Source organism: Peromyscus leucopus, chromosome 7 (genome assembly GCF_004664715.2).
Source record: "Peromyscus leucopus breed LL Stock chromosome 7, UCI_PerLeu_2.1, whole genome shotgun sequence".
In the NCBI taxonomy this organism is placed as follows: Eukaryota; Metazoa; Chordata; class Mammalia; order Rodentia; family Cricetidae; genus Peromyscus; species Peromyscus leucopus.
In genome coordinates this window covers 98,735,823-98,761,549 of record NC_051069.1, presented here as the reverse complement: position 1 = coordinate 98,761,549, position 25,727 = coordinate 98,735,823, and the positions used below count along the sequence as shown (strand labels likewise).

The window sequence follows — 25,727 nt, the reverse complement described above, 5'->3', positions numbered from 1 at the left end:
AGTCTGTCAGATATGCTAAGTCTATAGGCTGAAGATGATGCCCCAACACTGCGGAGAAACCTCAGGTGACTGTCCAGGCAGCTGACTGTTTCTGTCAACTCACAAATTTTTTTGGAAGTTGCTTGCATGCACTTCCTGTTTTTATTTTTGCTATGTAATATTATTTCCTTCTTGGGTCTCTGAGGGAGTTGAAGACTAGTTAGGACAGAAAGTGAATTAGGTACATTCTGGACTGACCAAAATAGGATAGATAGTGGAATTATTTTCTCTTAATTTGTCAAATACAAACGGACTAGATATTGTTTAGGTATTTATTACTTATATATATTGTATATAGCTATTGTACTTTTGTATATAGTTTTTCTTATGTTAGTTATAACCTTTTTCCTTTTTTCTTTTTATTAAAATAGAAAAGGGGAAATATGGAGGTATTTTATTTGTACTGAAATGTGATTTTAATTGTATGTTAATAAATAAAGTTTCCTGGGCGTCAGAGCTATTAGAGCCATAGCAAAAGCTGGGCGTTGGTGGTGCATGCCTTTAATCCCAGCACTTGGTAGGCAGAGCTAGGTAGATCTCTGTGTGTTCAAGGATATAGCCAGCATTGGAGACACACACCTTTAATCTCAATACCATAGAAGACCTGGAGGGCTGTACAACAGACAGTGACGAAGCAGTCATGTGGTTGGTTTTACAACCAATGAGAAGGCAGAACAGAAAGTCTATATAAAGACAAACAGACAGGAAGTAGCTCTCTTTCGGAGAGGTCTCTTGGCTGAAGAGGCTAGCTGCAGCAGGCGGGTAAGGCTCTTAGCTCTGATCTCTTGGCTTTCTTCTTTGCATTGGTTCTGTGTTTCTTATTTAATAAGACAGTTACATCTACAGCCTTCTGGGAAAATATCTTTTGAAAACTAATAAAAGGGAAACAAACTGGAGTTGGGTCCTATATTTTCACGTTCTGATGATATCTGGAGTGAAGTGTACAAACTGGCATTATCTGAAGAGTGAGACATGGTGGTGAGAATCAAGATAGAGAGATGCCTCAGTGGTTAAGATATTTTGTACCAGAGGACCCAGGTTCAATCCCCAGCACCACATGGTGAACTGCCTCTAACTCCAGTTCCAGGGATCCAGTGCCCTCTTCTGACTTCAGTAGGTCTTGCCTGAAAGTAGTATACACATACACGCAGGAAAATACTCATAGATATAAAAGTATAACATAAAAATAAACATTTTACAAAAAAAGTAAGAGGCTTAAGATGTTCAAGAACATTGAATTGGAATCAACTGCCTATTCAACTATCAGAGATCTATAGTACATAGGAATGCTAGGCCATCAAGAAAATAATGATAAATCATGTGCTTGTTCATTTCTTTGCTTATTTTGGAGATAGGGTCTCACTCTGTAGCTCTGGATAGCCTGGAACTCATTCTGTAGACCAGATTGACTTCAAACTCAATAGACCCTTCTGCCTCTGCCTCCCAAGTGCTGGTGTTACAGGTGTGAGTCATTGTATCCAGTCTGACAAATAGTTTTTTTTTAATTAATTTTTAAGTTAGCATACAAAGTGATGGGTTTAATGGGGCATTTTCATATATAACACATCATTATGCTTTGTTTTTATTCATCACTGACAGGTTTTAATAACGGAGAAATGCAGAATCTAAAATCATACTATGGTATAAGTCATACAAAAGCACCAATAGTAAAACCATGCATGGGTCAGCAAGATGGCTCAGCTGAATGGCCTGTCCTGACCTATACCCACTAGGGTACCAATTCTAGAACAGGGCTCACACTATGCTATGGCTATCATGGGTCTTTCCCACTCCCTCTTCAACCCCATGGTGAACTTCTTTTATTGTTGTAGTTATTTTAAAAATCATCTTATTTTATGTATATGGGTGTTTTATTTATATGTCACCTGTGAGCCTGGTGCCTTCAGGGGCCAAAAGGGGCTGTCACATCCCCTGGAACTGGAATTGCACAGTTTAGCCTCCATTGAGGTGCTGGGAATTGAACCTGGTTCTCTGGAAGAGCAGCCAGTGCTCTTCACCACTGAATGACCGATCTCTCCAGCCCCATAGTGAGCTTCTTTAGGCTTCTTATTTGTCCTTGTACCATCAGAGCTCAGCAAAGACATGATTCGGAAAGGCATCAATAATTTGAGAAAGTGCTCGCTGAGAGAGGCTTATGAAGAAGTGATGGCACGCAGTCTTGGCTATGTTTTGATTACTGCTGCAGCAGTGGACAGCATGTCTGACAATACAGTATGATCTTCTAGAACAGAGCAGACACTGAGCAGTGACAGGAAGTAGGTTGAGGAGAGTAGTGGGAAGGAGAGAGGAGTGAGGAGGAAGCACTGTCAGGAAAAGCATGTAGGACTCTTCACAGCACCAAGTATGATAAAAGAAAAGAAGAGCAGAGGAGGTGGATCTCTGTGAGTTCAAGGCCAGGCCAGTCTGGTCTACAAAGCAAGTTCAAAAAAAAAAAAAAAAAAAAAGTAAGTGCCTTGTTCAAGAAATGTTATGCAAGCTGCTGGGGGTGGGGAGGGCCATCACTGATCTTACCCAGTAGGAGAACACTGAATGCTACAATACTGACCTGCCAGGCATGACGTGCCCACTGGTACAATGGTGGCATGATGGTTATGGTAGTAACTAATCACTTTCTGATTGAATTTGGGGCCTGCTCCATAGAAAAGAATTCATGCCTGGTACTGTAAACCTAGAGAAATGTCCATGGCTTGGGAGGACATTGGTTTGGGTGGGGGTGACAACATATACTCATTATTTTGCTAAATGGACATGTTGGTTTTTTGAGACAGGGTTTTCTGTGTAGTCCTGGCTGTTCTGGAACTTGCTCTGTAGACCAGGCTGGCCTTGAATTCACAGAGATCCTCCTGCCTCTGCCTCCTGAGTGCCGGGAATAAAAGCTCGCACCACCACATCCCGGCTCTAAATATTTATATTTATACCTATAGATCAGTGCTGCTCTCAGCCTTAGCCAGAGAAACTTCTTTCTGCAATGGACAGTAACTAATGGAAAGATCCATAACTGGTCACAGTGCTGAAGACAGTAATTATTTTTTTTAAAGATTTATTTATTTATTATGTATACAGCATATATGACAGCAGGCTAGAAGAGGGCACCAATCTCATTACAGGTGGTTGTGAGCCACCATGTGGTTGCTGGAATTGAACTCAGGACCTCTGGAAGAGCAGTCAGCTCAACCTCACACACTCAGCTCTGAAAACACAAATATGCCAACAACGACGTATGTCAAACCCTGCCCCCCACACATACTAGGCTCAGAGAACACCATGTAAGAGTGTGGTACTTTGAGGGCTGAAGAGATAGCTCAGAGGTTAAGAGCACTGGCTGCTCTTCCAGAGGTCCAGATTTCAATTCCCAGGAACTACATGGTGGCTCACAACCACCTGCAATGAGATCTGGTACCCTCTCTGGCCTGCAGGCATACATGCAGACAGAACATTGTCCTCAAACTCGCTCTCTAGACCAAGCTGGCCTCGAAGCAGGCAGAACATTGTATGCATAATATATAGAAGAACATAATAAATAAATTTTTTTTCTTTTTGTTTTTAGAGACAGGGTTTCTCTGTGTAGCTTTGCGCTTTCTGGACTCACTTGTATCAGTGGCTCGAACTCACAGAGATCCCCTGCTCTGCTCCGAGTGCTGGGATTAAAGGCGTGCGCCACCACCGCCCTATAAATTTTTTAAAAAGTGTTGTAGTTTGAAAGAAAATGGACCCCAAAGGGAGAGGCACTATTAGAAGATGTGGCCTTGTTGAAGTAGGTGTGACCTTCTTAGAAAAAGTATGTCACTGTGGGGGCGGGTCTTGAAGTCTGCCCAGTGTCTTAGACCACTGCCTATTGCCTGTGAGTCAAGATGTAAGACTCTCAGCTCCTGCTCTAGCACCTTGCTTCCCACCATGATAATGGACTGAACCTCTGAACTGTAAGCTGCTACCACAATTAAATGTTTTCCTTTATAAGAGTTGCCGTGAGTTGGGGATTTAGCTCAGTGGTAGAGTGCTTGCCTAGCAAGTGCAAGGCCCTGAGTTTGATCCTCAGCTTAAAAAAAAAAAGAGTTGCCATGGTCATGGTGTCTCTTCACAACAAAGAGTCTTCGAAAAGAATGGAAGAGCTGGAGGATGAGGAAGAGTGAGGTGAAATGTTATTTTCACAGCATTGCAATCATGAAGTCAGCTATGGTTCTCTGCACAATATCAAGCCATAGGACCCGATTATTCAGAAAGAGAAACCTTCCTATTGCAAAACTCCCAAAGTGGATGGCAGAAATATTTACATGAACGAATCCCTGAGACTGCAAGAAAGTACAGAAAACATGGGGGCAGACACAAAGGGAAGCAGGAATCCAGCTCCTAATGTCCTGAGGGTGCTTGCATTCTAATGCTGGAAGTCAGTTGCCCTAGACAATGAAATTGACTTGTTATAGAGCTGCCTGTCTCCTGTTTCCCCAGAGCCATTTGCTCTCCACAGTCCAAGGAAAGACCTGTGGCTCCTTGTCTCCTTCCCTAACTACTCGGACCTGCAGCTCCCTGGACCCACTCAAAGGATGTTCATATTCAAAGGATGATGGACTCTCTATCTAGAGCCAACTGTTCACATTCCAGGTCAAGACATCCCCTCCTTTCCCAAGAGAAGATTTGCTTACAATTAAAAATAAAAACAGCACCCTGGAATTACACTCCCTCACTCCGGACAGAAGGCACCTTCTCTAGTTCCACTCACTTCTATTGGAGAAGATGAGAGTGGCAGCTGGAGAGATGGCTCAGAGGTTAAGAGCACTGGCTGCTCTTCCAGAGGTCCTGAGTTCAATTCCCAGCACCTGCTTGTGGGTTCACAACCATCTATAACTGTAGTCCCATGGGATCTGATACCATTTTCTGGTGTTTAGACATATACATAAAAAGTAAATAAATACATTTTAAAAAAAGAAAACAAATAAATAAATAAAATAAATAAAAACAGGATAGGACCATTGCTCAGTGGCAGAACAGATGTTTAGTCCCTCACTCAACTCCCAGAGCCCAAACCCAAACCCAAAGGAACTCAACCTCATCAACTGCTTTGAATGTGTTCATAGTTCCAGGGGATCTGATGCCCCCTCCTGGCTTCCTCAGACTCCTGCATGCACATGGTGCAAATACATACACTCAGGCACACACACACATATAATAAATCCTTTAGAAAGGAAAGGAAAGAAGAGGAAGGGAGGGAGGGAGGGAAAAAGGAACCAAACTTAGCAGCTTTCCTCTCTCCCCCCCTTCCCCTCCCCCTACCTCTCTCTGCTCTCCTTTCAGGTGGACCAGGCAGCCTCAAGCTTACTGTGCAGCTGAGAACGACATTGAACTCCTGATTCTCCTGCTTCCACCTCCTACATGTGCTCACTGTAACCACGAGCACGTGCCACCTGGCTTTATGTGGGGGATGTTTCTTGAACGTGTGTGTGTGTGTGTGTGTGTGTGTGTGTGTGTGTGTGTGTGTGTATTTGATAGAGGGTCTCACTACATAGCCCAGGCTATAGCACAACCTAGTTTCAAACTCACCCTGCTTCAGCTTCTCAAGTAATAGGATTTACAGGCCCCAACAGACATTTTCATCACAGTAACTATACTTTAGCTGGCTGCAGAGACCTCCGAGCTACACACATCTAACTAGCTAAGTTGTAAGCAACTCATTGACTGATTGACAGTAGTCAACTAAGATGACTACCATGTGCTGGGTAGTGCACGTCTTTAATCCCAGCACTCAGGAGGCAGAGGCAGGCGGATCTCTGTGAGTTCCAGGTCAGCCTGGTCTACAGAGTGAGTTCCAGGATGGGTACCAAAACTGCACAGAGAAACCCTGTCTCGAAAAACAAAAACAAAACAAAACAAAAAGATGATTATAATTCCTTCAATGCCTCACTTCCACTTTCTTATGTATTTTGGTTACACTGTTCAAATGCTCAGAACTTTATAAAGGTATTTATGAGGTAAAAGAAAATCATTGCCTAAATAGGTTTTGTTTGTTTTTTTTTGTTGTTGTTGTTGTTGTTTTTTGGTTTTGTTTTCTGTCCTAGAACTCACTCTGTAGACCAGGCTGGCCTCAAACTCAGAGATCTGTCTTTGCCTCCCAAGTGCTGGGATTAAAGGTGTCTGCCACCACCTCCCAGCTGCCAAAAATAGGACTTTCTTTCAATATTGAAAGTAAAATAAGGCCATTTTCAAACAACCACAAGAAAACACTTTTGGTGCCTGTCCTGGATCTTGCTCTGTAGACCAGGCTGGCCTCGAATTCACAGAGATCCGCCTGGCTCTGTCTCCTGAGTGCTGGGATTAAAGGCATGTACCACCACCACCTGGCAAGAAAACACTTCATTACCAGCCACTTTTGCACACATGAGAAGAAAATAATCCCACACAGATGGTAGAGGGAAAACAAGCAAAGAAAACGATGAACATAAAACTCCGCAGAGTAGTAGTAATAGTGCCATGCAGTTTAAGAACACGCTAGGTTTGGTGGCGCACGCCTTTAATCCTGGTACTCAGGAGGCAGAGGCTGGTGGATCTCTGTGAGTTCAAGGCCAGCCAGGACTACATACTGAGTTCCAGGACAGCCAGAGCTATGGAGAAACCCTGTCTCAAAAAAGCCATAATAAGTCAAGATTCCTCTAAGATGTCACTCACTGCTCCTGCCACTGGGGAAGCGCTTTCATCCCGTGAACTCAAGGGCTAATGGTACAAATCACCCATGCAATTTTTTTCTTTTTGACACAAGGTTTCTCTGTGCAGCTCTGGCTGTCCTTGAACTTGCTCTGTAGACCAGGCTGGCCTTGAACTCACAGAGATCCACTTGTCTCTGCCTCCCAAGTGCTGGGACTAAAGGTGTACACCACCACAGCCTGGCCCATGTGACCTTTTTTTTTTTTTTTTTTTTTTTTGGAAAGTTTTTTTTTTTTTTTTTTTTTTAATTTATTTAACTTTATTTTATGTGCATTGGTGTGAAGGTATCAGATCCCCTGGAACTGGGTTATAGACAGTTGTAAGCTACCATGTGGGTGCTGGGAATTGAACCTGGGTCCTTGAGAAGAACAGTTAATGCTCTTAACCACTGAGCCATTTCTCCAGCCCCCTCCATGTGACCTTTTAAAAAAAGTTTTGTTAATTATAATTTTTGTTTGTTTGATCTTGCACAGGCTGGCTATGAGCTCTTAAATTCACCTACCTCAGCCTCCTAAATGCTGGAATTAGGGGTGCACCATCACACTTGACTGTTGTAATGTATATACCATAAAAGGCACTATTCTGCTATCTTTTGTAATGCAATGATTTTTAGTAAATGTACAGAATTGCATAACCATTAGCACAAGCCTATTTTAGAACTGCTCCATCACCCCAAAAGCTGCCTGGGGCCCATATACAGCCCCTTTCCACTCCCTTCCCAGGCACCACTGAGCTTCTTAATGGCTTTTGGGGTGGGTTGTTTTGTTTTGTTTGACAAGGCTTATCTAACAGCCCTGGCTGTCCTGGAACTTGCTTTGTAAACCAGGCTGGCTTCACTCATAGAGATCCACCTGCCACTGCTTCTTGCATGCTGGGCTAAAGGTGCCCATCTTAGCAGTGCTGAGGACCAAACTCAACCTTGTGCATGTCAGGCAAGTACTCTGCCACTGGGTTACACTCCCAGCCCACCATATGTCTTTTCTTTGAGTTAACATTACATCACTTCTGAATTGCAGATGTGGTTGCATATACTTGTAACCCCGTCTCTTGGCAGGCTGAGGTAGGGAGACAGTGAGTTCAAGGTCAGCCTGGCCAACTGTAGAAACCCTAATAAAAACAATAATATAAGCGTCCGTGTGTTTATTTTATAAGTGGGCTGTCGGACTGCCGGGGCTTGGTGGGACCCGGAGAGAAAACTCTCCAGCTACACTCTACAGTGGAAAATTACTGAGTAGTAAGAGGAAACGGTCAGGGGCGGGGGGAATGGCAGAAAGAATGATGATGTATTCTGCAACATAAATAAACCTTGGAAACATTCAGCAGTCAGCCACAGAAGGCCAAATATTGAAGGACTCCATGCACATAGAAAGTCCAGAATACCCACATAAAGAGCCAGAAAGTAGCTGAGTGGTGGTGGCGCACACCTCTAATCCCAGCACTTGGGAGGCAGAGGCAGGCAGATCTCAGTGAGTCTGAGGCTAGCCTGGTCTACAAATTGAGTTCCTGTTACACAGAGAAACCCTGTCTAAAAAACACCAAAAAAAAAAGTTCAACTATGTAAGGCCAGTCAGGATGGTGCAGATCTGTAACCCCAGCTACTCAAGAGGTGAAGGCAGAAGGGTCACAAGTTCAAGCCCACCCGGCTACAGAGTGACTTCATAGCCAGCCCAGGCATCTTTGTTTTTTTGCGATAAAGTCTCACTATGTACCCCATGCTGGCCTTAAATTCAGCCATCTTCTTGCCTTAGCCTCCCAAGTACTGGGATTACAGGAATGTACCATTATAATTGGCTCAGCCTGGGTAATTTATTGAGAATCTGTCTTTAAATAAAGAAGTACATAGGAGAGGCTGGAGAGATGGCTCAGCAGTTAAGAATGAGCACTATTCTTGTGTGTGTGTGTGTGGGGGGCAAGTTCAGTTCCCAGCATCCACATGGGGAAGATCATAACCACCTATAAGTCAGCTTCAGAGAACCCAATGCAATCCCCTGGCCTCTGTGGGTACTGTACACACATGCACACACACACCCCACTTATATATCATTAAAATTTTAAATATTTTTTAAAAGTAAAAAGGGGCTAGAAATATAGCTCAGTAACAGAGGACTTGCCTAGCATGAGCCCTTAACTCAACATCGGGCACCACAAACAACCTCATAGAAAAAAAGAACTAGAAGGACATGTTTTTTGTTTTTTTTTTTTTGCCTTAAATGAAAAACATTTTATGAATTTTGGTTCTTATTCAACACTTAGTTTTCTAAATCAGCACATATGAATTTTCATTCTGTTTGTCAAAGTAAATAAAAAATATGAAAGAAGTAGGGAAGAGGAAGATAAGGAAGTGGGGGGAGGGAAGAGGGAGGGAGGGAGGGAAGGGACTCTCTGATCATCTTACCTCAAAGAGGAGGCTGAATGCATCCTCCTCTTGACTTGTGAGATGGACCGACAAGCCCTTAATGAAGACCCCTTGAGGGTTTTCCACGATGGTCATTGGTGTGACTGAGGGTCCAACGTAGGGCAGAGTGGACAGGAGATCAAACAGGTTCTCATTATAGATCTCCAGGTAGGAAACACGTACAGTGATGGCATGTGTGGGACGCTCCTCAATCATCCTGAAAACCTAGATGGAAATTTGACCACAGTCACGAAGAGTAGAGCTCCAACAGCCAACGCGTTAACATCAGCCCTGAGGAAAGCCTCAGGAGAGAGCATCAGGGAGTGTGGGACAATTCTTGTCCTAAAAAGGTTTATAGTCTGGCTGATTGATGATGAGCATGGTCAACAACAACTGCTACTGTTAGGTAAGATTATCCACTCTTGGGTTTTATTGTTTTGGTTTCCTCACTCTGTCCTGGGCTGTCTAGAATTCAAAATGTAGCCCAGTTAATTATCCAACTCACTGGCTTTTTGCTTCAGTCTTCCCAAGTACTGGGATTACAAGTGTGGGCCATCATGCCCAGCTAGAGATACTTAAGTGTTTTGTTTGAGATGGGGTCTCATGTAACCCAAATTGCTCAGGAATTCTCAATGTAACCGAAGATGACCTTGAACTTCTGATCCTATTGCCTCCATTTCCTGATTACAAACATATGCCACTATGCCCCACCCCCCTTCAATGGTTGGGGATCAAATCCAAGGCTCCGTGCATGTTAGGCAAGCTATTTACCAAGTGAGTTACACTCTCAGCCTTTAGATATTGAAATTTTGACAGTGGGATAGTAAGCATATTACTTCCAAAAAATGAGCATGGGGGTTTATAAGAAGAGCTTTTGACAGCCCTAGCTATCTTGGAACTCGATTTGTAGACCAGGATGGCCTTGAACTCACAGAGATCAGCCCGCCTCTGCCTCCCAAGTGCTGGGATTAAAGGCGTGCACCACCATGCTGGCCAGAAAGGAAGGAGGCCTTTTTCACCCTACCTTTAACCAGATGGCCCTCACCAGACCTGGGCTAGCAGGCCCTAAGGAAGGCCCTTCTGCCTAGGCTTCTGCTTTATTCCCAGAGCCATGGCTGCCACAGTCCTAAAGGCTCAGTCATGCCCTGCTTCTTGCCCTTCTTTCAGGAAAAACTGAATGAAGAAGCCACAGCAAGACAATAAGGAAGTTCTGAAAGAGCTGCATTCCCTTCATTAAAACCAGCAACAAGCATGATTAGGACCTCCAAATCCTTAATTACTGGTTCACAGACCATGGGAGCAGCAGGAACCTGATTAGCATGCCTGTTCTCTCCTTCACAAATAAGGAAACAGGCTTATTGTCAGGGAGGGTCTATCTGAAAATCAAAGCCCTGTTTTCCTGGGGACTCAGACTCCACCCCAAGCCCAGTCACAGAAGCCTGTCTCCAGAACCAGTGGAGCTGTAGTTCACTTGAAGGCTGAGCCCACTCTCTCTAGTGGCCAACCTGGAGAGAAGAGGGCAGCTGTGTGGCATCCCAACACGGGCCCATTCTCTACCTGCTGCAGGGCACGAGGGAGAATACCCCGGTGCTTGTAATTCTCAGTGGCCCCCGTCATGGTGTATGTCTTGCCAGCTCCCGTCTGCCCATAACACATAATGGTACCTGCAAACATTTCGAAATATGTCTGAGTGACATTCAGAAAAATCACTTCATGGACAGACAACTCTTGTCTCCTCAATACGCTTGGTGCCATCCAGGACTCCTGATGTGAAGGTAGCCAGTAAAAACATCCAAAGACATGAGGACAGGAAGAGGGCAAGTACACAGAGGAACAGAGACATAAACAGTCAAAATGTGAACTTGTGCCCTCAATCTGTGATCTACATAGAGCTCCATGCTTTCCGTCCCCAGATGATCTGGTCCTAGGGTTAGGGAACACTGTGGCTGGAACTTTTCTTGAAAAGAATAGGAGGGAGCTGGAACATTAGACCTTCTCTCTCTCTCTCTTTTTTTTTCAAGACAGGGTTTCTCTGTGTAGTTTTGGTGCCTGTCCTGGATCTTGTTCTATAGACCAGGCTAGCCTCAAACTCACAGAGATCCACCTGACTCTGCCTCCTGAGTGCTGGGATTAAAGACGTGTGCCACTGCCACCTGGTGGGTGATAGGTTTTAAATGAGTGGTCCTAATTCCGCATCTTGGAGCCAGAAACAATCAGCAATTAGCCCATTGCTAATGAACCAGAAGTCACGTCGGCTGGCATTCAGAGCCCATCTGTAGTTCTGTAGCACCAAGTACCTGACTATTAAGTTTCCTAATTCTTTTTTTTTTTTTTTTTTTTTTTTTTTTGGTTTTTCGAGACAGGGTTTCTCTGTGTAGCTTTGCGCCTTTTCCTGGAACTCACTTGGTAGCCCAGGCTGGCCTCGAACTCACAGAGATCCGCCTGGCTCTGCCTCCCGAGTGCTGGGATTAAAGGCGTGCGCCACCACCACCCGGCAAGTTTCCTAATTCTTAATCCCCCATCTTTACCTCTAGGCCACAGTCTCTTGGGGAATCATGAACGTATCACTGGGTCCGTGAGGACCACATCTATGTATCACCTACAGAATACGTTATAATGTTGGCACCTAAGACTCTGGAGAACGGAGAGAGTCTAGCTATATAATTCAAACTGTTCTCACATCCCTGATCCCCTGCCTCCACCTCCCAAATGCCACACTTACAAACATGCGCAGCCATGCCTGGCTCTCTTCACAGCCTTTCCTAGAGAAAGTCTAAAACTCCTGGAGCTAGGTATGTAGCACAGTGATAGGACATGTGCTTAATATTTGTGAGGCTCTGGGTTTGATACCTAGTACCAAGCAACCAACCAAGAAATAAACCCTTGCAAAATAGAGAACATTCTAACCAGTAGTCACCAATCAGCAAAGACTGTAAACTGCAACTTTATTCTTACTTTTTTAAGCTTTCTAAATTTTTAGATAGGGCCACATGTAGCTCAAGCTGGCATCTCACTGGTAGATAGCTGAGGATGACTTTGAACTCCTGATCCCCTGCCTCTACGTCCAAGTGCTGGGATTACAGGGATTTGCTACTATGTCACACTCTCAAGGGGCTGGGTTTTTCCTTTTATTTTGTTTTAATTTATTTTTAAACGTATGGGGTATTTTGCCTGCATGTATGTCCGTGGATCATGTGAGTGCCTGGTGCCCAAAGAGTCCAGAAGAGGGTATTGGATCCCCTTGAAACTGGAATAATTGATGTTTGTGAGCTGCCTTGTGGGTGCTGGTAATTGAACCTGGATCCTCCAGAAGAGTAAGCAGCCAATGCTCCTAACTGATGGGCCATTTCTCCAGCCTCATTAACTTTTATAAAGATTAAAAAACAAGCAGATAAAACAAAACACATGTAATGGCACAGACTTGTATTGTAATCACCCGGCTGGGGAAGCAGAGGCAGGAAAATGGTTACAAGTTCAAGGCCAGTCTGGGATATATACTAACACATTGTTTTACAAAATATTTTATCCCATCATTCAGGAGGCAGAGGCAGACAGATATTGAGTATGAGGCCAGGCTGGTATATATAGTGAGTTCCAGACCAGCATAAGGCTACACAGTGAGATCTTGTCTCAAAAAACAAACCAAGATGGGTGATGATGGCACATACCTTTCTTTAGTCCCAGCAATTGGGAGGCAGAGGCAGGTGGATATTTTGTTTGTTTGTTTGTTTGTTTGTTTGTTTTTTCGAGACAGGGTTTCTCTGTGTAGTTTTGGTGCCTGTCCTGGATCTCGCTCTGTAGACCAGGCTGGCCTCAAACTCACAGAGATCTGTCTGGCTCTGCCTCATGAGTGCTGGGATTAAAGGTGTACGCCACCACTGGCTGGTGCTGGTGGATCTTTGAGTTCGAAAATAAAAACTTTAAAATAGTCTTTGACCAAATAAGTCCATAAAAAATTAGAAATGACTGGAAAGGAGGTGCATTTAAGGGTGAGGTAGAAACCTAGTGCAAGGGAAACTCCCAGGAATCTACAAGGATGACTCCAGCTAAGACTCCTGGCAATAGTGGGTTTGTAGACTGAACTGGCCATCTCCTGTGATCAGGCAAGACTTCCAGTGGAGGGACTGAGACATCAATCTAGTCACACAACCTTTGACCTACAGTCTGTCCTGTCTATAGGATGTACAGGGTGAGGGTGGGGTGTAAGTGTGGCACAGAGATTGTGGGAGTGACCAACCAACCAATGACTGGTCCAGCCTCAGACCCATGACAGAGAGTGAGCCTACCCCTGACACTGCCTGGAGTGCCAGGACGCTGAGGCTGGATGGCCCAGAGACCTAGAATAGAACCAAATATAATTGGAGGGGGAAAAATGTCAACATAATGTTGCTTAACAATTTTCTGCTATACTCATAGATTGGTGACTACCCCAATTGTCATCAGAGAGCCTTCTTCCAGTAACTGATGGAAACAGACTCAGAGACCCACAGCCAAACATTAGGCCAGGCTTGGGGAATCCTGCTGAAGAGGGGGAGGAAGGATTGTAGGAGCCAGAGGGGTCAAGGACATCACAAGAAAACCCACAGAAACAACTAACCTGCCTCATAGGAGCTCACAGAGTCTGAACCAACAACCAGGGAGCCTGTGTGGGACCAACCCAGGCCCTCTACAAATATGTGACAGTTGTGTAGTTTGATCTACTTGTGGGACTCCTAACAGTGGGAGTAGGGGCTGTCCCTAATTCTTCGGCTGGCTTTGGGAACCTATTCCTCATGGTGGATTTCCTTGCCCAGCCTTAATACAAGGGGAGGAGCTTAGTCCTACTACAACTTGATATGCTTTGTTGATACCCATGGGAAGCCTGCCCCATTCTGAACAGAAGCAGAGGAGTGGATGTGGGAGGGGTAGGAGAGGTGGGGAAGGGAATGGGAGGAGAGGAGAGAGGGGAAACTGATTGAGATGTAAATAAATAAATTTAATCAAAAAAATTCCCAGCCGGGCAGTGGTGGCACACGCCTTTAATTCCAGCACTGGGAGGCAGAGCCAGGTGGATCTCTGTGAGTTCGAGGCCAGCCTATTCTACAGAGTGAGATCCAGGAAAGAAACAAAACTACACAGAGAAACCTTGTCTTGAAAAACCAAAAAAAAAAAAAAAAATCCCAATAAAGTTGTTTTTATGCTGGGCATGGTTGCTCATAACTTTAATCCCAGCATTTAGGAGGCAGAGGCAAGTAGATCTCTGTGAGTTTGAAGCCAGCCTGGTCTACATAGTGAGTCCTAGGCCAGACAGGGCTACATATTGAGATTAAGACTGAGATTAGGTCTCCCCCAACCCCTCAAATAAAACCAATGTTTGAGGGATTTGAAACAAGACTACAGTTGGCCAGCTAAGAAACACCAGAAAAAGGCAGGGTCTTCTAACAACCACCAGAGACTGGATGGAACCATTGCTCCAATGTTACAGAGTAAATATATGCTTTACCACTAGACCACAGGCTGACCAGTACACAATGTTAGTAAGCAAAGTTCTTATGTTTTATTTTATTCAGAATAGAGTACCTCTTGTACCTCTTCCTCCAGGAGGGCCTTCTCAGAGTCCTACATAAAACGACAACTGATTAAATTACCATTGTATCCGTCAAGGGCTTGAGAAACTGCATCCTTGGCGACTGTCTCATAAACCAAGTCCTGGGAGGCGTCATGAAGAACTCCATCCAGCTTGAATGACCAGTCTGTCTGCTGGTTATTGACAGCTCCTCTCCGAGTGTCTTTTTTCAAGTGAATGTCAATGCTCTAGGGGAAAAAAAAAAAGTGAGACAGGGAGAAGCCAGGTATGGGTGACACACACCTGAAATCTCAGCCCTTGGAGGCTGAGTCAGGAGGATCTGGAGTTCCAGGACAGTCTACATAGTGAGAAACATCACAAAAGGAAGAGGGGATTAGAGCTACTTTTAGGAAACCTTTGTAAAAAGACCCTGTGATAACACTCAGGAAACAGAGGCAGGAGGATCTCTGTGAATTCAAGGCAACCTGGTTTACACAGAGTTCCAGGACAGCCAGGGCTATAGAGGGAGACTCTATCACATAAATAAATAAATAATCACTGATAACTGAGGCCTGACTTAGAGAAAACAAAGGATGTGAAGTTCCTTAAAAGTTTTTTAGATTTATTTTTTATTTTATAGGTGTGAATGTTTTATGTGAATGTATGTATGTGTACTGCATGTGTGCCTGATACCTGCAGAGCTCAGAAAAAGGGTGTCAGATCCCTTGGAACTGAAGTTACAGACAGTTGTGAACTGTCATGTGGGTGCTGGGAATGAAGCCCAGGTCCTCTGCAAGAGCAGTCAGTGCTCTTAACTACTGAGCCATCTCTCCAGCCCCAATTTATCAGGTTCTAATTAAATTAGATTTAGTTACAGCCTAAATTAGATTTAATTTAGATCAGACTTAGTTATACAAAGTATAGAAGCTTTGAATTAGATTTAGTTATACAAAGTATAGAAGCTTTGAATTAGGCAAGGGTAGCAGTGAAATTAGAAACAATGGCCCTGGCCCAGGCCTTGTCTGTTTGGCTACAGGTGGTGATGCCCCTCCACCCTCTTCACTATGTCCAGGAATTACTTCCACAAACAACTGAGCCAAGGGAGCAATGATGGAATTGTCACATAAAGTCTCTGAATTTTTCAGACACAGTCTTTTGTGTGAGTGTAAACTGCGAGTGCTAAACCTACGTGTGTTGGGGGACATTCGATCACACTATGAACAAGTTTGCATTTGCGTTAATGAAATAAAATTAACCTTGGGTCAGGAGGCTGCCTTAGCAACTAGTTGATAGAAAGTAATCATAGAGCCTGAGAGGTCATCCGGGAGAGGGATGGAGACACAGGAAGTAGTAGGGTGGAGTTCAGAGTGAAACAGCCTTTTCTAGTTTGGGGAAGCAGAAGCACGGTCTTTCGGAGACACCAGCAAGGAGGGAAGGTCAGCTAATTGTGACCCAGCCTCTCTGAGCTGGCAGGTTTTCACACCAGCCTTTGAATCTTGAATCTTATTTATAAATAGAATGACAGAGATTTAGTTAAAGTGACCTTCAGAGGTGGAGACAGAGCCTGTGCCTATGGGAACAGGATCCCTGCCAGGCTGTGGCCTGAGCAGAGGCTGCTGCTAGAGAAGCAGGCTGGTAAATGTGGAGCTGCAATCACTGGCTGAAATAGCAGTAGATTAAGGCGTAGCCCTTGTGCCGAAGTTTAAAACAACATACCTGTAATCAGATTTTCAGATGCACCTTCAACCAATTCCCTGTAAGATTCCAAGTTGTTTTTTTTTTTTTTTAAAAAAAAGACATTTTTATGATATGAAGGCTCACTTTGAATTTAGGTGTTTGGCTTTTTCCTCTCGGTCTCTCAACTGTTGAAATCACAGTATAGCACCATGCCAGCTTATTCCAAGCTCTTGATAGGGGGACTCTCACTGAAATCTACTGGCTGCTGTAATCCAATAACCAGGACCCAGCCACCCAGAGAAGAACAAAACTAAGGCCAAGACTGATGGGGTCACAAGGTGTGGTGACGTGTGCCTATAACCCCAGGACTTGAGAAGGAGAAGCAAAAGGATCAGGAGTTCTAAATCATCCTCTGGAAACAGCCAGTTTAAAGCCAGCTGGGTTACATGAGACCCTGTCTCCAGAAAGTCAAACACCACCACATATTAAACGTTGCCTCACGAGTTTCATGCTCTATGCTTCCGTGTTTGTTGAAATTGTGCCCATGGAAGACATCATCCAGGGCCATCCTTGAGGTCTTTTCTGACTATCAGGACTTGCAAGATCTGAGCAATTTGTTCTTGAATTATTCGTTTAAAAAAGGTCTACCTGAGGGCTGGCGGGACGGCTCAGTGAGGAAAGGTGCCTGCCACCAAGCCTGACAACCTGAGTTTGACTCCCAGGACCCATGTGGAGGGAGCAAAGAACATACGTGACAATCCTGCAAGTTGCTCTCTGACTTCCATATTTGTGCTTTAGCAGACATGTGTGTGTGCACCTCCCCCCACCAGACAAACAAATGAAAGAAAAAAAAAGTTGAGAATCTCATGAACTTCCTCATTAGCAGGGTAGTTAGGAGTTCATGGACTCTAGAGTCCACCTGAACATTTATCAATGCTGTCTTAGTCGTGTTGAAAATTGTATTTATTTGTGTGTGTGTGTGTGTGTGTGTGTGTAAACGTGCATACAACAGCATGTGTAAGGAATTTGGAGGACAGCTTTTAGGAACTGATTCTCTCCTTCCACCTTGTGGATCCAGGGACTAGAATTCAGGTCTTCCCACTCGGTGGCAGGCATCTTTACCACTGAGCCATCTCTCCAGTCCCTCTGTTTTGATCCTTGCATGGCTGCTGGAAAACAAGGCCACACTGACCTGGAGAAGGGAAAGTAAACACTTACTTTGTTGTCCCCTCCATACGTGATCATTTCATGAGCAAAGTCATCCGTAGGCTTGACACGGACAAACGCTTGAACCTTTTTCCTAGTACCCATCCTGGCTAAAGAGAAGAGAACAACACTATCGTTATCAGTCATCATAAAATACCAACTAAGAGGTCATTTGTCAAGATCGGAATAAAAGCCTGGCATGGTGGCACACACGTGGAACACTAATGCTTGAGAAGTGAAGGCAGGTAGGTGAGAGTTCAAGGCCAGCCTCAGCTCCATTGTGAGTTGGAGGACAGCCTGGGCTACAAGAGACCAGTTGCAACCCACTGTCACTACCCAACAAGGACATGTGCCTCCTCTCTTATAGGCTGCTTTGCCATTTTCCACCATGACTTCAAAGAGACTCAAATCCAAAGCAAAAAGACTGCTCCCTTTAGTGGCCTGATTTTAGCTGCTGTTTCTAGAAATATCCTATATCTAAGACGAACTCATTTATTCTATTTTCTCCAGACATACTTGCCTGGAACACATTAGAGCCAGTTGCCTTTTCTTCATTAACAGACCTTCTTTCATGCCCCTGCCTCCCAGATTAACTATAGATTAAGTATCTTTTAAAACATACGTTGATTATTATTATTATTACTAGGGATGAGAGACACCTGCCTCAGCATGTGGTAGCAGTCAAAGGACAATGGAGTCAGTTCTCTCCCTCCACCATGTGGGCTTCAGGGTCAGACTTGTGTCGTCAGGATCCCAAGGCAAGCACTCTATCTGCTGAGCCATCTTGCTGGCCCTAGGTTAAATACTCCTTTAATTTTATTTTGATTTTTATTTGTGTATGTCTGTGTGAGTATATGTCACGTGTGTGCAAAGGGCCCTTGGAGGCCAAAAGAGTGTGTCTGATCTTCTGGAGCTGTTGTTCCAGGCAGTAATGAGCTGCCTGACATGGGTGCTGGGAGGAGCAATAAGCACTCTTAACCACTGAATCATCTCTCAAGCCCCAATTAAGTGTTCTTGCTCTAGTCCATAATCAAACAGTCTTTCTTCTCTCACGTAATGAAAAATACAATCAGTCTCGTCCCCTCTTGCTCTCAAAACTTGACTATATTCTCACCTTTAAAACAAGGTTTATTTGTTTTTATTTTATGTGTATGGGTGTTTTTCCTGTAGAAATGTCTGTGTGTAACGTTTGTGCAGTGCCTCTGGTGGCCAGAAGAGGGTACTGGATTCCCGGGACCAGAGTTACAGACAGTTATAAACCACCATGTGGGTGCTGGGAATTGAACACAGGTCCTCTGGAAGAGCAGCCAGTACTTTTAACTGTGGAGTCATCTCTCCACCCCCTCACAACAGGGAGTCACACGTATATTTGGCTTCAGTCACTATACTATAACAAATCATATATGTATGTGTATATATGCATGTATATTTTAAAATAATGTTTGCTGTAGCTTTGTGGGGTGAACACTTTGTAAAAGCACAGCATAGAAGTGGAGGGAGGCAAGCTTAGTTAAAAGACTTTTCTAACTATGAAGAGTTGTCTCATAACAGAAACTAAAGGCCAAGTAAAGTCAAAATGCTAGTCAAAAGAGATGTTACCAATGGGACTGTTGCGCTGAATTCCCATAGTGGGGAAGCAAAGAAGTGATTAAATAGAATTGATAATTCAACTAATTTTGTTTTGTCTTGAGACCAGGGCTCATGTATTCCAGTCTGGTCTTTTAAAATTAATCATTTATTTTTAAAGTTAACTTTAAATTTTAAAATTAAAATGAATTCATTAACTTAATTAATTGTGTGGAAGTCAGGATACAAATTTGCGGGGTCAGTTCTCTCCTTTCACTTTCACATGCGCTCCAAGGATGAAACTCAGGTCACGGGACTTGCAAGGCAAGTAAGCGTCTTTACTCACGAGCCACTTCACTGGACCGAGGCTGGCCTTGAGCTCTTATCCTCCTGTCTTCACTTCCCAAGTGCTGAATTACAGACGGAACTGCAGCGGCCAACTAATTTTTACAGCTGTAAGAACTGAACACTTGGTCACCTTTTCAAGTGTCTCATGATATATAGTGATGATAAAGGACTAAAGAATGACACCAAACCCTAAGAGCTCTAAGGAGAGATAAGTAAAGTCTTCTTGTAAAAATCATTAATTCTGTTAAATCTAGCTAAAGTGCACTGAAACAATCAAGAAAAGCCTATGAAATATATACTAAATAACTTAATTGTTCTTAGGCAAATTGGCGCAGTAGAGTTTTAAGTTGAAGCATTGTGTGTGTGTGTGTGTGTGTGTGTGTGTGTGTGTGTCTGTGTGTGTGTGTGCATACTCACCTGTGAGTGTGTGTAGAAGCTAGAGTGGAAATGGGATGTCTGCACTATTGATCTCCACCATATATTTTGAAGCAAGGTCTGTCACTGAACCTGGAGCTCACCATTTTGGCTATACTTGCTGGCCAGAAAGACCACAGGATGCTCTTGTCTCTCAGCTCCAGCACGAGCAGCTTTATGTGGGAGCTAGGAATCCAAGCTCGGGTCTTCATGTTTGAAGCAGCAAAGACTTTACACAGTGAGACATCTCAGAGCTCTAAGATGGGCTTCCAAAGAGTCAGGTGTGATGGCAGCACTATGCCTGCCTAAAATCCCAGCACTTGGGAAACGGAGGCATGAAAATACACAAAGATACACGTTCATTATGTCACTCTCAGTGACATAATGAGTTCAAGGCCAGTCTGGGATACATGATGCCCTGTCTCAAAACAAACAAACAAGCAAAAAACCTTTGGAACTACTATTGTACAATGTACAAAACAAAATTTAAATACAGACAAGGTCCACATAGCAGGATGTAAGCTGCACTGTACACTTCCCCTCTAACTGACCCATCAGGGCTGGACCAGTTCAAGAGGGAATAACGCACATTCCCCCCAAGTGACCTGCACTTGTATTGAGGGAGGAGACAGGGAAGGAGAAGACACAGAGGGAAACCATTCATCAGCAAAAGAAGTGGCTGAATTCATAAAAAATTAGGGAAATGTCAGACAAAGGAAGCTGATTCATTCTAACAAACTTGAGGGGTGTTTAATGATTTTTTAAAACCTTTACAGAAAAACATTCCCATATGAAACAGAACCTCTTCTAATATTCACAAAAATCATATAAAGGGCCAAATGTGGTGGTGTAGGCCTTTAATCCCAGCACTCTGAAGGCAGAGGCAGGCGGATCTGTGAGTTTGAGACCAGCTTGGTGAACATATCAAGTTTCAGACCAGTGAAGGATACACAGTGAGACCCTAGGTCAAACAAACAAACACACGAAGAAGGCATAAAAGGGCCAACGAGATGGCATGCGTAAAGGCACCTGCCACCAAGCTTGATGGTCTGAGTTTGATCCCCAGTACTTACAAGGCAGAAGAAAAGACCCAATTCCTCCAAGCTATCCTCTGATCTCCACACATGTTCTCTGGCACACAGGGGCACACATATGCATGTGCATGCACGCACATACACATACACACACACACTTAATAAACTATAATAAAATATTAAAAGCATACTAAATAAGTAATAATAACATTTTACATGTACTTTTCTAATAGAGGTGCAAGGGTGCTACCTAACAAAAAATTATTCTAGATTTTAAAAGTATTAATGGCTTTCACATTTCTTTTTTTTTTTCCTTTTTTTTTTTTTTGTTTTTGTTTTTTTGAGACAGGTTTTCTCTATGTAACAGTCCTGGCTGTCCTGGAATTGGCTTTGTAGACCAGGCTGGCCTCAAACTCACTGAGATCTGCTTGCCTCTCCCTCCCAAGTACAGGGATTAAAGGTGTACACCACCACCACCACCCAGCCCAGCTTTCCCATTTCTGAACACAGCTTGGGATCATTTCCTCTTACCATTACATTACCCACCATCACCATGGTGTTAGGGAGCCTACAGAAACAAGTTCAACAGAAGGTGCTGCCCTGCCAGCTTACAGTTTCGATGCTGTGGATGAAATGGAAGCATCACCCACCACATGCACCGCAGCTGTCAAATCGAACACAGTGCTCCCACGTCTGCCTGTCACAGTGTGAGCATTTCCTGCAACCCTCAAGTCACTATTTCATGGAAGTCTTTTCCTAGCACTCTTGGATCTTTTAGAATTTTTTGTTTTTTAGAAAATTAATCTGGAGTCGGGTAGCAGTGGCACATGCCTTTAATCCCAGCACTCGAGGCCAGCCTGGTCTACAGAGCGAAACTACACAGAAAAACCCTGTCTCAAAAAACCAAAAAAGAAAGGAAGGAAGGAAGGAAATTAATCTGAAAAACATTGGGGTAAGAAAAGAACGTAGCTTGCTTGAACATTTTTGTCTGCAAAATTGAACTCTAAAAAAAAAAAAATCACACACAGCTCTAATGTGAACCACAAACTGAGGAAACCGAAGGGAAGATTTCATTTCCAATTTCATTTTGATTTATATTACAGTGAAACTGAGAGTAGGGAGAAGTGGTGTGTTGTTCACAATTTTAAATAATTTTTCCTTGAGACAGTGTGTCACATTGTAGCCCAGGCTAGCCTTGAACTCTCAGTCCTCTTGCCTTAGCTTCCCAAGTGTTGGGACAGCACCTCCAGGTGACAGGTGGGCTTTTTACTCAATTCCTACAGCTCTGGGAAACCCTCCCCAACACAAATCGCAAGAGCCCATCTTCCTAGATTCCAATGCCATTGAGTATAACCTCTGGAAGGGATCACAAAGAATCCAGAGAGTTCTGGAAGCAAGTTCACAGGCCAGCTCAAAGAACTTCCCAGAGCTTTCCTCCTTTTCTGCCCTGAAATTTCTAACATGCGCATGCACATGCAGGCACCCATCTGTTATTTCCACGGTTCCCTTGATGCTCATGTCACCAGACATTCCTGGAGTCATGTGCAACCTGCCATGACCCTCTCCAATGGTCCACACTCCTCCCTTGAGCCTACTACTCCATAGCACATCAAAGCCACATGCCATTTTGCACTTACTGAAATACTGCTTGTTACCGTTCTTATGCCGCTTCATTTATGTGGGCTTCAGCTCCCAAATCAAATTACAAGCTGCTTGAGGACAAGGACTGTGCCTTTTGTCTCTTGTGATTCCCCCCACAAAGTCCAAAACAGCGCCCAGCACACAGCAGGTGCTCAAGAAATGGTGGTTGGTGGTGATACTCATGGCTGGAAGTCAGAGGGTGAGTGGATCTCCATAGGTGGGTCCATCTTCAGTCACTACTGAGAAAGTTCCAAGGTATATGATGTCACTCCTCTCCCACACTACTTCTAACCCCTGAACCTGCAGACTCTTAAAAGGACACTTCATTTCCAGGTACAAGAAGCCATGTTCAGTCTCAACACACCCTCCCCATAAGGTAGTGTATTTTTCCCTCAGGACTTTGTACAGAATACCCCCAGCCATTTGAACACAATCCTTAGATACTTCTGGTGTGATACAATGAATTTAAGTAGCTACCAGGAGACCTCTGTGCTGAGAGATTCAGTGTTTCTTTATTTGTTTTAGGTCTGGGGATGAGCAGAATATACATGACCCATGAAAGCTTGACAAGAGAAGAAAGACCATTCGATGAGATGACTGATAGGCACTACAGGTCCCTATCTGCCATGCTCTTATTAGATCAGGAACAAAGACTGCCCAAAAAACATCTAAACCCACAACACCTACTGTATCACACCGTGAGTGAGATGAACCCAGGATTGGCATCCAGGCAAAACCGGCCTCTCTCTTATTCCTCACCCAGTGTGTATGGGAATCCTTTTCTAAAGTGAGTGTGGCAGGAGGTCTCAGTCCCATTCCCGTGCCCCTCTGGAGGGTTTTCCTCCTCTGAAGCTCGAATGGCTCCAAGTGGTGATCCCGAAGGTCTCTCCAGTTCGAAAATTGAGGAGTGAAGTGTCTGAACGACCTCTGACACTCAACCTCATGCCTTTTTTGTCTAGGGCGAGTCGTGGGACCCGGGTGGAGACTCGTGGGACTAGAGAACATTAGTTCAGAAACTCCACGCTCTCCTAAGCCGCGATCAGGCTGAAAGGGGCTCTCTAGGGGTGCCTCGTTTTTGTTTTTTTTTTTTTTTTTTTTTTTTTTACAAGTAAAGGCTCCAAGAGGAGTTCGGAACCCAGCCACTGCCAGAGCGGATATCCCCATCAGGTTTCCCTTTACCTAACACCACCGGCGCGTGACCACTGCTCACCTCGTAAGGAAGCGGCACTCGGGTAGAGTGACCGCTATAACTGCAGCGACTTGAGGGAGCTCTGTTTGCAATCTGGACAGCCGGCCGACTGGCTGTGTACACAGTCGCCATGGCAACGGGAAGCTTCCAGGGACTCCGGAAGTAGTGTAAGGTGGCGGCGGAATTGAAATTCACATTCCTCCCCTGAAGACACAGGTAAAGTCAGGGCTGAGCAAAGAAGACGGAAATGGAGTCAGTTAACCTGAATGGCTTGGAGCAGCTGTATATGCGAAAGTGGAGTATAGATTGCGGGGGAGAAAAGAAGGCCGTGTATGAACCAGGAAGCGGGGCAGCGAGACTTCCGGTGCAGAGGAATTTGCGAGTACGGCGGCCGCGCAGGCTTGCGGTATTTCTGCTTCGCGCTCCGAGCTGCCGTCGGCGTGCTCCCTTGCCCCGCCCTGGTTAGTGTGAAGCCTGCCGGCCAGGCCTGCGCAGTTGCAGCGCCCGGGGAAGATGGTGGAGGACGGCACCGAGGAGCTGGAGGACTTGGTGCATTTCTCCGTGTCGGAGTTGCCTAGTCGTGGCTACGGCGTCATGGAGGAGATCCGGCGGCAGGGCAAGCTGTGCGATGTGACGCTCAAGGTATCGTGGTCTGGGCGGTGGCTGACTGAGGGGAAAGGGACCGAGCGGGAAGAAAAGAGGGGTGGTGGACAGTGGAAGAGAGGTCCAGCGAACTGAGGGTGGAGAGAGGTTAGAGGGAACAGAGCCGGAGGGAGAGTGGTGCCAAGCGCAGAGGGGGATTGAGGCCAAGTTGGGAGAGGAAAGGGGGCAGCCGTTCAGCCATTGGAAGGAAAGACTGAGAGTTGTGCCGCTGACGCCCTAAGAAAAAGAGACATTGGGGTATCCGCCTCCTTTTCTGTCACCCAGACAAGAGAAAATGTTCTTACAGCCTGTCTAGGAGGAAGGGGCGGTGACTGACACCACATTCCTATGGACACCACTAAAACATCTTACCTTGTCATAAAGTCTTTTCTTTGTGCTCCGTGAAGTTGGCTGTGCTGTTGTAGAGGCTAAGCCTTCTCTTCTGGAGTCATTGCCTGCCCTTGGCGCTTTTAGAATCGGATCTGGAGATCTTTTGGTGTGGACTACTTGCTCCACGCTAGAAAACAACCCACAGTCACCACCAAGGGCCCTGGAGGCCAGGCTAATGGACTGCTTGGGGAGAGGGATATGTTCACCGCCTGTTCCCTACCAGCATTCTGGTCCGGTGCCCTGTGCTTTGAATCATGCCGGGCTGCTCCTTGACCAAGCTGCTGAGCCAGGTGGATCCCCTCCAGGTGGGCAGATGCTGCTTGCCTGTGGTTTTTCCTGCTGAACTTTGCCTGGAAGGCTCTTAGTGTCGGCGCCCGACCCACCCTCTTCCTGTTTCAAAACAGCAGAAAGACACAGACACCTTTTAGCTTTTATTTTCTATTTAGTTGAGGAAACGTTGCTTCTCCACATATTCGAGTCACACTGCTAGGTAGGATGGTTAATAGTTTGGCACTTTAAAAAGCAAGAGTCTGAGAGTCTCCCTTTGGAGACAGAGGATTTGCCTTAAAATGCTAGCTGTAACCTTGGGCAAGTTACTTAATCTCTCTAAGCTTAGGTTTTCCAAATGTGAAAATAAAGATGACTCTTAAATCTCACTATTAGTGAGGATGAAATGAGATATTTGGTATTCTTTGTATAACACCTGTCATAACTTTTCATCAATCCTGAAAGAAATGGTTTTCTATTAGAGTACTGTAATGGTCTAAGAAGGGGCAGAATCTTCCCAGGTGAAAGAGGGAAACCAAGATAAGGAAAACAACCTGGAGGAAAGGGTGCAGAAGATGGCAAGGCCACTAGAGATTTGGAAGTTGAAGAATGACTTAATCATGACAGTAACATCTGAGATGAGTCGGGACGTGAAAACAA

The 25,727-nt window shown here is 44.7% G+C and overlaps 2 protein-coding genes across 6 annotated transcripts in view; one reads left to right on the top strand and one right to left on the bottom strand.

Annotated features, from left to right (window-relative positions):
* Kif9 (kinesin family member 9) overlaps positions 1–24,121 on the bottom strand; it is a 61,301-nt gene extending 37,180 nt beyond the window's left edge. For 2 of the 5 annotated variants that reach the window (XM_028887038.2, XM_037207964.1), the window contains exons 1-6: positions 23,790–24,121; positions 22,576–22,818; positions 17,589–17,686; positions 14,776–14,941; positions 10,706–10,812; positions 9,149–9,373 (exon numbers count right to left, since the gene is read on the bottom strand). In XM_028887038.2, the coding sequence (XP_028742871.1) occupies positions 9,149–9,373; positions 10,706–10,812; positions 14,776–14,941; positions 17,589–17,686; positions 22,576–22,612 (633 nt within the window). In that variant the 5' untranslated portion in view covers positions 22,613–22,818; positions 23,790–24,121. Of the gene's footprint in view, positions 1–9,148; positions 9,374–10,705; positions 10,813–14,775; positions 14,942–17,588; positions 17,687–22,575; positions 22,819–23,789 lie in introns of those variants that run through there. The other 3 variants (XM_037207963.1, XM_028887040.2, XM_037207965.1) reach the window with 3 other exon arrangements.
* A 64-nt stretch (positions 24,122–24,185) lies between these two features.
* The window catches only part of Klhl18 (kelch like family member 18), a 57,952-nt gene continuing 56,410 nt past the window's right edge, over positions 24,186–25,727 (top strand). The window contains 1 exon segment of the mRNA XM_028886871.2: positions 24,186–24,410. Within this exon segment, the coding sequence (XP_028742704.1) occupies positions 24,282–24,410 (129 nt within the window). The 5' untranslated portion in view covers positions 24,186–24,281.